At 35.0% G+C, this 13,372-nt stretch overlaps 1 protein-coding gene across 1 annotated transcript; it reads right to left on the bottom strand.

The window, feature by feature from the left end:
* Positions 1-270: 270 nt before the first annotated feature.
* On the bottom strand, positions 271-2,959 carry LOC103432373 (pentatricopeptide repeat-containing protein At1g53600, mitochondrial). Its single transcript, XM_008370562.4, has one exon. The coding sequence runs from the start codon at positions 2,726-2,728 to the stop codon at positions 563-565; it is 2,166 nt and encodes a 721-aa protein (XP_008368784.3). The 5' UTR covers positions 2,729-2,959; the 3' UTR covers positions 271-562.
* Positions 2,960-13,372: the final 10,413 nt, after the last annotated feature.

The following is a 13,372-nucleotide window of genomic DNA, read 5'->3' as shown; positions in this document are numbered from 1 at the left end:
TTGAGAAAAAGAATAAAAGGAAATAATTAAGTGAAACAACTTTTCTTATCCGATCTGACAGAAAATCAGGTCTACTCCTCATTGAGAAAAATAATAAAAGGGGTTAATTAAGTGAAATAGCTTCTTTCCTTCATAAAAATAAAACCTTTTTTTTTTGTTTTTTTGTTTTTGTTTTTTTGGGTGAGGATCTATTGCTAACATTGCTTTTCCATTAGGGTAAAATATTGAATGAAACTGATGGCCTTTTTTTACCAATGAACTCTTCTAGCAGGAGTGCATGACAGTCCAAGCATTTTTACCAATTAACTCTTCCAGCAGGACTGCATGAAGTATTAATCTGTTTGCGTGAGAACCCAACAGTTCACTTCTTTCAGAGATATATTGGCGAAAAACCATACCAGAGTATCCCTCACCAAACCAAGTTTAGGCAAATAAACAACAGCTTCTACTCAAATCTCCGACGAACAATGGTGTAGTATAAATACTTAAGTACATAACAGCGGAAGGATCCCAAAACCTTGATGATTGAGAAGACGAATACATAAAAAATTTCAAAGAATTATCATCTATAAAAATGTAGCTGTCCCATTTCCATTGATATGATCGAGAGTAATCCTTTAATTGCTTGCGAGTCCAAATGGGATTGATCTCCTGCAAGAAACAAATGAACCTTGTCCTTCACTGTAATCCAGCTGCAGCCTGGACTCTTCCTTATCCCCCTTGATTTTTTGGTCATCATCACTTGGTTTCCATCCTTCATTTTCCCTAAAGTAGAATATAAATTAGACAAGATCACATAAGGGGTCGCGTCATCAGGCTCCAATCTGATTAGCTTTCGAGTTGCAAGCTGTGCAAGATCAAGACATAAATGAGTCCTGCTAGCACTAAGAAGAGCTCCCCAAACCCCGGTATGGGGCTCAAACGGCATTGAATGAATCAAATCGACAGCTTCATGTAGCAAACCAGCTCGACCAAGGAGATCAACCATGCAAGCGTAGTGATCCGGTCCTGGTTCTATATTGTGTTCCAATTTCATCGAATTAAAATACTGCCATCCTTCTTCTACTAGTCCCACGTGGACGCAGGCTGAAAGAACACCCAGAAAGGTGATTTGGTTTGGCTCGCAATCTTCATTCTGCATGCTCCGAAATAAGTTAAGAGCTTCTTTCCCAAACCCATTTTGCGCAAACCCTGTAATCAATGAGTTGAATGAAACAGTATTGGGCGAAGTGATACTTCTGAAGATATGATTGGCATCAACAGTGTTCCCGCACTTTGAATACATAGAGACCAGAGAATTTTGAACGGATAATTCAAACTCCATATCCATCTTAAATGAAAGAGCATGGATCTGCATCCCCTCGTTTATACTGGCCAAACTGGCAGAAGCACTGAGTGCACTGCTCAAAGTAAGGGGATTGATCCTGATTTCCTCTCGACGCATCTGAATAAACCAAATGAGAGCCTCTTCATATTGCCCATTATTTACAAAACCCGAAATTACGGCAGTCCAAGCAACATCATCCTTCTCAGGCATCATTTTGAACAACTCCATGGCTTTCTCAGTCATCCCTTTGCAGGAGAATCCCGATAACATGGTCGTCCACGAGAATATATCCTTTGCAGGCATCACCTCAAACAATCTAAAAGCTTCTTCAGTTTCAGCACATTGAACATAACCCGCAATTAAGGAATTCCAGGAAACTACATCTTTCTTGTTCATCATATTAAATACCTTAGAAGCTTCATCCATACATCCAAATCTACAATACATAATGATAACAGAATTTCCTAAAAAGACATCATAGTCAAACCCCTTACGAGAAACTAACCCGTGCATCTGAATCCCTTCTCGATATCTATCAAAGCTGCCACAAGCTTCAAACAGTACAGCCATTGTAGTGCTATTGACCTTCACTAGCCCTTCCCTACTCATATCCAAGAACAATTCAAACCCGGCTTCAAAAATTCCCATCTTCATATAGCCATCAATCAGTGCTGTCCAAGTAACCACATTCCTCTCCAGCATCTGATCAAACAAATTTCTAGCATCAATAATCCTTCCCATTTTGCAATACCCATCAACCATACAGCTCTGAGAAACCACATTGCTATTTATCATACCCTCAAAAACTCGAACTGCGTCTTCAGTTCTTCCAACCTTCAAATACCCATTTATCAAAACATTTGAACAAACTGGTTCCCGCCACCTAACTGGCATTTCACAGTAAAGCTTCTCAGCCTTGTCAAACATCCCCGCCTTTACAAAACCCGTGATCATGGCACTATAAGACACCTCATTGCGCTCCGGCATCCCAGAAAACAACTCAAAAGCTTCACCTACCATATACTTATTTCTAATATAAGCCGTGATCATCGCATTATACGATGCTATGTTTCGTTGGGGAATTTCATCGAACAGTTTACGTGCTTTGGAAGTTTGGCCATTTTCGGCATATGCAGTGAGCATAGCAGTCCAGGAAATAGTGTTTTTCTCGGGCATGCGATTGAATATTGATTCGGCTTGTTTGATATCACCATTTCTTCCGTTTTGGGTGATCTGGGAATTACAGTAAACAAGAAAGCTGCTGGCTTTTCTGCTTTTGGACACGCTTTGGGGTTTTGAACAAGCTTGAGTGGACAGATATGAGCAGTGGATCTTACAACGCGAAACGCTACAGTTGGAAAAGTGCTTAAGGAAAAAGCTGGTTTTGAGTATTGTTGGCATGTTTTGAGTTGACACACCACATGATCTCAATTAGCAAACTTGTCTTTTAAATCTAACGGGCAAAAATCCATGTGAATCAACTTGAACTAGTTGCCTGGCCTCAATAGCCCAACTCCTGTTTTGATGGGCATGTTGGCATTGTCCTAGACCCAACGATCGGAATAGGCTTAAAAATCCTGGCCCGATTGAGATGAAAGTTCGGTTAGGATTGTGAATTTGTTTGGCCTGACTCTGATATCATTTCTAATTATCAGAGAAATGGATCAAAAATCTATTTTCAACAATACCGATATTGTCCCTAACTTGGTAGTTATCACTTGCATAGTCCGACTGGTGTGAGGTTTTTATCACAAAAAGCCTCGCTATTAGTTGTAGTGGGGTTAAGATATTTAAACTCTTTTTTTTCTCAGAGATACGGTTGATGTGAGATATCTCAATATACTCCGTCACGTGGGAGACAATTAGTGGGTCACACGTGAGTGATCCACACATCGACAATCACGTGGAGCCAAGGGGACTCACCCTAGGCCAAGGGACCCACCATCATCGTGTGGGGCCAAGGGAACCCACCCATCGCGTGCAGTACGAGCCCGCTCCCTGACTCTGATACCATGTCAAAATATTAGAGTGAAGGAACAAAGACCCACTTTCAACAACATCGATATTGTCTCCAACTTGTTAACTACCACTTGCAGAGTCCTACAAGTGTGAGGTTTTATCACAAAAGGTTTCGATGTTAGTTGGAGTAGGGTTAAGATATTTAAACTCTTCTTTTCTCAGAAATACGGTCGATATAGGGTATTTAACAATATTGAGCCTTGCTCATAATGGAAACAAACAAAATCTTTAGCATTAGCATGTTCGGCTCTTAAAGTTTATAAAATTTCGGTAGAAGCGAAAAAAAAAAGAAGACTTAATATCAATCTCCTTCTAAAATTAATGTCAAACTAAAGATGGTCAATCTAACCTTAGAACAAATGTAAACATGATTCTTCAAAAGAAAAATCACAAGTATGACCTTTTGTTCAAGAATTTTATAATATAGTTCCATATGTCTCATGAAAGAATACGGTTGCTCACAAGTTTGACGAATCAAACATACCAACTTAATTCTTATCCAGCTGAATATAAACTTTTCTTGTTTCTTTCATTGTCAAGCTCCAACTAACTGATTTACAGCCCTTATAAAAACGCAAACCTTATGCACTAGAAACCCAAAATTTTATATATCGAAAATTTCACGATATAAAATTTCTTTTGTTCATTCTAATATCGAAATCCAAATGCATCCCACCAGGCTATCCTTATCCTATCATGCATCTAACCCAATTTTCACTCTTTCATTCTCTCAATATAATTTTGGAATGCATGCATGCACATAAACAAAACAACATGTGTATAGGGTTTAGTAATATCTAACCAAGTGATGTTTTTTAGGTAGCCAATTAATCAAATGGTTTAAAGTACTCCCATTGCACTAATTTAGCATAATATTTAAGGAAAACTAATGAAGAGGGCTTGAAAACTTTGAGTTTTAACGATAAGGACAAAATAAATGATAAAGTGAATAGTATCAAGATTGACTTTTTAATGTAAAAATATGATTTTTCGTTAAAATAAACAGTATCGAAAGCTTTTCGTTAAAGTTCTCATATTTACTACCATCCATTCCCCTTTTTCTCCTAATTTGTTCTTTGCTTTTTAAGTTGTCGGCAGAAATAAAGCATGATAGATCAAGGTCGGTTGACAGCTGTGGAAACTTTTTAAATCCAAAGGTAGAACATTTTTACGTTCATCAAGAATACGATAAATGCTTTTTTTTTTCTTTTTTTTTCTTTCCGTTTTTTATTATTGTTGATCATTCAGTTTAAATGAATAATTAAGATTACTCTCATGCAACTCAAAATTTCTAACAGACTAATTCGTTTAAAGCTAGAATCAAACTCAAATTTCAGAACCACTTTAGAACGCATTAACCCTTCAACTGCAAACTAGAACTTTCTTTAACTCGAGCAAGTGGATGACAAATCAAGATTACGATTAATCAAAATGATTATACTTTAATTAATTGGCGTGGTGCCTGCCTGCTGTATCGTGTTGATGTCTTGTCGGTAAGCATATCGCTTGGGTGGGGATTCATATTCACAGGCCACTAATAGAGGTTGAGGAAGATTTTGGGATCTGAATTCCACCAAAATTGAGGTGGTGGCACCACATGCACCGTAGAGTATTGGATGGTCGATCAAACATATTTCACTAATTGGTATCCATGCATTTTTTCAGCATCTTCCTCCAACCATATCTTTGACCGACAGCCCCCTCGAGAGTTTGATCAGATAATTGCATCTCTTTTGTTTTTTGGTCAATGATAATTGCATCTCTTATAATGCATCTTATATCTTAGAGGAGCCAATGAAATTAATAACAATAAATTATACAAGTGGATAATATTGAAGTAAGAGAAAATTGAATAAGAGACTTCGGATGTAAGACTAACTCTCTGTTACTTACTTTTTTTTTTATTATTAAGAAGAGAGAAATTTTGAAACTATTATAATAATAATTTAAAAATGAGAAGTTTCGAATCTGGGACGCATGTGTGGAAACTCAACTCCTTATCTACTAAGATATTGAACCGCATGCAAACTCTGTTAATTACTTGGAGGGTGATGCTAGAGAGACCATGGTTTTAGACCACATCATGTGACGGTTGACATTGGATTCCATTTTAGATCATCAAATATAAAATTCAATCATCAATTGCTACATTATGTGATCAGTGATTTACAAACTATACTATAAAAAGATAGTCTTCCTAATATTTTCTTTACTTGAATTACAAGATACTAGAAGAAACCCGTGGATGTTCCATGTAATCAATACTCCAAGTGTAGACAGACAACTGGATCGGACACCCATATTCCAGGACCATACAATCCTGTTACATGAAATGCACCAAAACCAAAGCAAGCCACCCCTGATAGAAATAAATGAATTCCAAAGATCTTAGGCAAATCCAAAGAGGGTCCGAAAGAGAGAATGCGCTAGGGGACTGCAGGGCAAGTCATCGAATCCAATGCAATGAGACCGAGACGAGAAGTATGACCCTTCGATTAGAACGCCCCATATCTCGTGACACGCGGAGCGTGGCATTTACTTTTATAAAGTCCGTATAACTTCTAAAAAAAAGATTCATTCTTTATGAATAAAGTACCATTCAAAGAGTGCATTGCCCCCTTGAGTGAAGAAGAGAACGGCTTTGTATAGAAACCCTTGAGCCGTGTTCGTCGCCCTACTAGGCTCACCATTATTTCATTCTATTTATGAATTCAAGCTCAAAAGAACATATATATGGAGCTATGTCAACTTGCGTACGTCTTGTTGACCAAATGATCAGGTATACCACGCCACGTATCATCCTCTCTTTCTATAGAGGAGAGATAAAGAAAAAGAAAAGATATAGTGATCGTGCCGTAAGACCCTATTCGTTTCTATTTGACGTTATTTTTCCTCGGTTCCATTTTCTTCTCGAGACCTTTTACTTTTTTTCATCATGTGGGAGTTAGAATTAATTCAAGTTTATCTACTTCTATCCATGTGGGGGGGGGGGGGAAGAAACGTTTGTATTCGGCTACAAAATTTATTTTGTACACTGCAGGAAGTTCCGTTTTTTTATTAATGGGAGTTTTGGGTATTGGTTTATATGGTTCATTGAAAAAAAGATCATAGCATAGCGCAAGTATGATCTTCACATATGAACCGGCCGTACACTTTACATGTTTCTAGCGATTCACATGGCATCATCAAATGATACAAGTCTTGGATAAGAATCTACAACGCACTAACACTTTTTTGATTATGGATCTACTACCAGAAATTCAATGCGTAATCTTGATCGTGTCATTCTTTCTTTATACGCCAGAAAACCCGTCGTATTCTATCTTTTTATTTTTGCCTTCGTCCAGTGGAAAGTGGAATTAACCCAGGTTTGCAAAACTTATGTTGCAAGTGAGTCACCACTTCAACAAGAGACCGACTCGCATTCAACAACGAAGAGTCTTCCCTCTTATCTCCTTCTTTAGAATTAAATTCTTCTGCATTTCCCACCCGCTCCCATTTCGAGTCAAGAGATAGATAAATAGACACATCCCATTGCACTGATCGGGGGCGTTCGTAGGCCTATCTCCAAAGGGCCTCCAGGTGATCTACATCCACATAGCATCAATCGGTCATCCACGCAAACGAAGAAAAAAGAAAGTCAAATATTTGGACTAAATGAATAGTATTAGACCATGCTAAAAGAAACCCGTGGATATTCCACGTAATAGTGAAATACTAATTATAAAAAAAAAAGGAATAAAAAATTCTTTTTTATGACAAAATTACCCCTTCATTATTTTATGGATTATTTTCGGCTAGTTTTGAACTTTTTGGTTTGGAGAGCATTTGTGTCCTATTAATTTTTGTGAAGCCTGTGACTCCAAATGGATTGATGGCATTATATATTAGTATAAATTTGAGAAGTTTTTATGTGAAACACTTGTATCCATGACCTGTTTTGTTAAAAAAAAAAAAAAAAAAAAAAAAAGATTTTATTGCAAACTTTTGCTTTTTAAACTTTCGTGTAAGTGTTTCTTGAAGAAGCATCGTAAAAAAGAGTTTTATAACTTAATTATTATATTAACTCGGAAAAAATATATAATATAACAAAAACGTATTCGGTTTATCTAGAATTTATTTATTTTGAAATATTCCAAATACACACCTAGGTCTTTGAATAAAATTAAAGGGATATATATCTAACCAATAAAAGAGCACAGGTGGTAGCTAGTGGGTGAAATTTATATGATAAGATGTCTTCGTGCGAATATGCCCATGTTATCATGACTTGCATGCCTACATATATATATATATATATATATGTGTGTGTGTGTGTGTGTGTGTGTATAAGGCCTAATTTGTTTATAGTTTCATACCACTTGCAAATCATTTAGGTCTAATAACTTAGACACAAGTTCCAGACTTCCACCTTGCAATATTCCTCATTTTGTAGTTTCTTGCCAATTTGGTCTCTTTCCCAAATGGCTTCTTTGGCACCTGAAAACTGGGCATACGCCAATATGGGTGTTAACCATAATTTCTCGGAATCATCAGTTGGAGTTGCATCATCAAACGTGAGCAATGCCCTACTCATGTCCTTGTTGGAAGAAACACAAGGTGGCGATCAAGATCACGACGAGGAACGGTTAAGCAGCCTGATCCGAGCTCTAGAGGTAGAGCTCGAGCCTACAACGAGTGAAGGTGATGGAATTTTCATGGATAATCTTCATGAATTTGGTAGCATTAACCAAGAGGATCATTTTCAGCCGTTCGATGTTGGATCTGTGGACGGTAGGGATTTCCAGGAAACAAACGCACCTGGGTTCGGTTGGATGGATATGGAAATAGGGTTTTCTTCTTCACAGGGTACTGATGAATCAGTTGATTGGTACATGGATGATTCTTGTTTTGGTGACATCGATCGCATGTCTAGTTCTGGAGGCTCTCAGTACAATGGCAGCATTACTACAACTATTACTCCTTCTGAGGAAGATGGATACCAAAAGCTGTGGCAGGAAACGTATGTTAATACAAGGATGCATATGTATAATTGAAGATTATTATTAATTAATTACATGTAAAATCTAATTTATGAATATGTTTCGCGTCGCAATTTAAGTTGTTACAAGCTGATGAATAACTATCCCTGCCTATTATTTTTTCTCTTTTAAAAAGGGGACAATTAGTGATGAACCACGTTTTATTCACCTCTTCGAGGCCCGAAGAAGGTTACTTGAGAATTTCACTCTACATGTGACCACGATTAAGCAGATTCACAGCTTATAAAGTATCGAACCCATAACCTCTTTTTTTTTTTTTTAAATTTAGAGAGCTGTTGTTCGCACTTTATTATTGACATCTAGGAAGAAAACTGCAAGCCTTATCTTTAATTAATTATTTTGGTGTAGTTTGAGAAAATTGGCCGAGTTATACCGCGTGGTAGTTTGGTTACCCATAAATTTTTTGTTTAATGAGCAATTGTATGTAATAACTGGTGTTACAATATATTCGTGCGAAATAGATAATTTGGACGAAAGATTTGTAGACCCTTGGATTGGGAAAACCTAATTGAAGAAGAGACATTATAAAAGCCTAGAGAGAATTAGATGTACAAAGTAAAAATTTCTCTACGAGGGTTGAGCAAGTAGAAAATTCAACTATTTTACGACTATAAATTTATACAAATAAAACAGATTCAAAGTCAAATTATTGTTGCAGATAGCGTTATGCCGCACTAGCAAAAAATAATTATCCTTATAAACCTGGGTGCGGGTTTGATTCTCACTGATTCCTTTCTTTCTAACAACTAAGGTCATCTCCAATCGATGGCTGGCCAGATGGCTTGTTTTAGTCCTCTGGCCCTCCAAGATTTTTCAAGATATTAATATTTTAATGAACAGTACATGACCATATTTGCCTCCGTCTCCAACCGAGGGCTAGAGGGCCAGAGGGCTCGTTTTAGCCCTTTCACAAAAAACCGTCTCCAACCGAGGGCCAAAGGGCCATAGGGCCAAACATAATTTATTATTTAAAAACTACAACTGAAATTCAAATCCAACGGCTAAGTGACTTAATTTAATTTAATTTTTATGTTGGTTAATGTTATTTAATGTTATTTAATGTTATTTAATGTTGTTTCATATTGTTTAATGTTGTTGCATGTTACTTAATTTAATTTAATGTTGTATAATGGCTTAGGAAGTTATAGGAAAAAAAATAGAATTTAAAAAAAATATGAAACAAATTTTGTGAAATAGAAGTTATAGAAAAAAAATGGAATTTAAAAAAAATATGAAACAAATTTTGTGAAATAGAAGTTATAGGAAAAAAATGGAATTAAAAAAAAATATGAAACAAATCAAATAAAAAAAATGGAATTTAAAAAAATATCAAACAAATCAAATCAAACAAATTTTAAATGAAAAAAAAATAATAATAATGTAAAAAAAAATCAAATCAAATGCAACGGCTAGTAGCCATTTCATTTGATTTTTTTCTTAATAAATCCTGTCGGTTATAACCGACAGGAATAACAAAACTATAAGGCCATCTCTAACCAAAGGGTCCAGAGGGCCGAAAATAGCCATAAAACAGTCTCCAACTGAGGGCTAGGCCAGAGGGCTCTGGAATCTAGGAGGGCCCCACGGGATCAGAGAGGGCTGGCTATTTTTTTTTAATGTTTTCCTATTGCTGTCAGTTATAACCGACAGCATTAAAGAAGAATTTTTTAATACTGTCGGTTATAACCGACAGTAATAGTTATTCAAAAGCAAAATTTTTATTTTAATTACTATTAGTGTCGGTTATAACCGACACTAATAGTTTGAATTTTTTTTAATATAACGGCTAGTAGCCGTTGTATTAACTTTTTTTTTTTTTTATGAATTTAAACTTCTTTTTTTCCCTTTTTTTTTCCTTTTCATATGAATCAAATTTTGTTTCATATTTTTTTTCAATTCTATTTTACAAAATTTGTTTCAATTTTTTTTTAAATTTTATTTTTTTTCCTATAACTTCTATTTTACAAAATTTGTTTCATATTTTTTTTAAATTCCATTTTTTTCCTATAACTTTTATTTCACAAAATTTGTTTCAAATTTTTTTTAAATTCTATTTTTTTCCTATAACTTCTATTTTACAAAATTTGATTCATATTTTTTTTCATATAACTTCTATTTTACAAAATTTGTTTCATATTTTTTTAAATTCCATTTTTTTTCCTATAACTTCTATTTCACAAAATTTGTTTCATGTTTTTTTTCAATTCTATTTTTTTCCTATAACTTCCTAGGCCATTTATACAACATTAAATTAAATTAAGTAACATGAAACAACATTAAACAATATGAAACAACATTAAATAACATTAACCAACATACAAATTATACAACATAAAAAAACATTTAACAACATGAAACTTAAACAACATTTTTAAAAACATTTAACAACATAAAACTTCCTAGGTCACTTAGCCGTTAGATTTGAATTTAAATTGTAGTTTTTAAATAATAAATTATGTTTGGCCCTATGGCCCTTTGACCCTCGGTTGGAGACGGTTTTTTGTGACAGGGCTAAAACGAGCCCTCTGGCCCTTTGGCCCTCAGGTTGAGACGGAGGCCAATATGGCCCTGTACTGTTCATTAAAATATTAATATCTTGGTGAATCTTGGAGGGCCAGAGGGCTAAAACGAGCCCTCTGGCCAGCCCTCGGTTAGAGATGGCCTAAAAAAAAAATAGCCAGCCTGGGGCTGGCTGGCTGGCCGAAAGCAGCCAGCCCTTTGAAATTCCTTGGGGCCCTCCCAGATTCCCGAGACCTCTGGCCTAGCCCTCGGTTAGAGATGGTTTTAGGGCTATTTTCGGCCCTCTGACCCTCTGGACCCTTCGGTTGGAGATGGCCTAACAAGTTAGCCCACTAATGCTATGTTTGAAAAAAAAAAAAAAGGTGAATTGTTGTTAACAACAAATAATTCATTATAAAGAGACTACATTTTTCTAATTTTTATATAAACTTTTTGAACAGAACTCGAATGATTACTAACCTTCCTCTTTGCGAAAGAAAAAAAAAAAAAAAAGAAGAGAAGAGAACTATATACTCATCATCATGTGAAACTCATCTCAAAAGATTTTCTTTAATTTATACAATGTGATTAGAACAGTTTTAATTGAAAAAAGAAAACCTCATAATTTGTAGCGTTTTTTTGGTGATATTGAAGGTTTTCGAACTTTGAATCTAGCTTAATATCTTGTAGTTTCATTCATGCATAGGCACATTGATTTTGTATTCTTAATTATACGAAAGGCAGGGGCATATGTTGCTTACAACTGATTTCAAAAATATTTTTACTCACCACTCTAAAGAGTGATGTTCACCACTATATTAATTAGTTGAATATGTTTGATTTAATCTATTTATTGCACAAATTTTAAATTTTAAAATCATTTAAGTGGTTAGCAAAATTGCACTCGCCAATTCCAACTAATCACACATTACCATAGCAAAGATGATGATGTATAGAGTCGATAGGGGATCAGAAAAGTTGGTCCAGAATTTTCTGCACAATAACTAACGGACATAATCACATGGTGTGTGGGATCCTTATTCATTCACCATCCATTTAATCATTAACAAGTACTACATATACGGGATCTAAATCTTTAAACACCACCAAACATGTTTCGGTAAGCAAGACTTGGAAGAAAAAAAAAGAAAGTTTGATGTATACGGGAACACTTATCATATGGTGTATTATTTTATATTTTATAATATGATATGCGACATAATTGATATGTCCTACTTATATTAATAAAACAATAAATATGCTTGTTATAACTTAAGTAAAATAGTAACATCACATGATCATGTTCTGTTAATACCCAAAAATTCTTAAAAATGGATATCAACCCATTATTATGCGTGTGGGAGCCACTTGTTAATCACTTTTATTCAAACGTTTGTCGAAAGAAAATCCTACACGACATGTGATAGAGATAAGAGATGTTATGTGGTCAATATCAGATACAATTGGACACACCACTTAACCGATCCTTGATTAAACTTAATAACATCGATCAATTACATATGCACATAGTTGCCTAGTTGGTATCAATTATTTGCTTTTAAAATTGAAACGAGAGCCTCAAACTTCACATCACCAAAGCAAAAGAATCCAAAGAAATCAACATTGTTTTAATAATATTGTCATAGAATGTATCTTTTCAAGTAAGCATCTGGGACAGGCCCAGCTGATCACCCTTAATTATTTACATTATATTGTTATTCTTTTGGTGATCCATCAGCCATAGATATGTTCTGCCGTACTTGTTTGCCTCGTATTCAATGCATGCACGATATCGCATTTTCGCTTGGTTTGCAAGCAAAGCTGGGGATATGCGCTTAAGACTCTGACAATGAGATATTTGTTTAATGGTGAAACTGTGAAGTGGTCCATTGTTAACATAGAGAGATTTTTCAGTGTGATTAGCACATGAAGTGATAAATCATGTGTTATTATACAAATTATGAGATGTATGAGTTAAAAAGTTAATAACTTACAAAATAAAATTTCTCACAATTTACATAAAAACATGTGGTGTACCACCTGTGTATCTGTCATAACAAAAAAATTTCTAGTTAACATGTATGTTTCATCATTACATAATCCTTTCTCTCTCTCTTTATAATTAAAAGTAAGTAGTCCACTTGTATACATGTTACGTTATATGCTGATAGATTGTCAATATAACTGATATTTCAAACAAAATTGAGTTCATTTGATTAGTGGTTACATAACATGTCGGTTTTAATATACTATATACATACCAAGTAGTATTACCAAATTGTCGTTAATTTGAACCACATATTCAAATACAAACTTACATAATTAATAATTTATATCGCTAGTCTGACAAACATTGATGTGTGTGTATATATATATATGTCAATGTTGATATCGACATTAACATATGGTTTGATAAGATGACATTTTTCTATTTGTTCATGCACACATGATTGGCCAGTCCATAATAAAAGGTCACCCCGGTGGT

Source organism: Malus domestica, chromosome 03 (genome assembly GCF_042453785.1).
Source record: "Malus domestica chromosome 03, GDT2T_hap1".
Taxonomy (NCBI): domain Eukaryota; kingdom Viridiplantae; phylum Streptophyta; class Magnoliopsida; order Rosales; family Rosaceae; genus Malus; species Malus domestica.
This window is presented reverse-complemented; position numbering and strand designations above follow the sequence as displayed.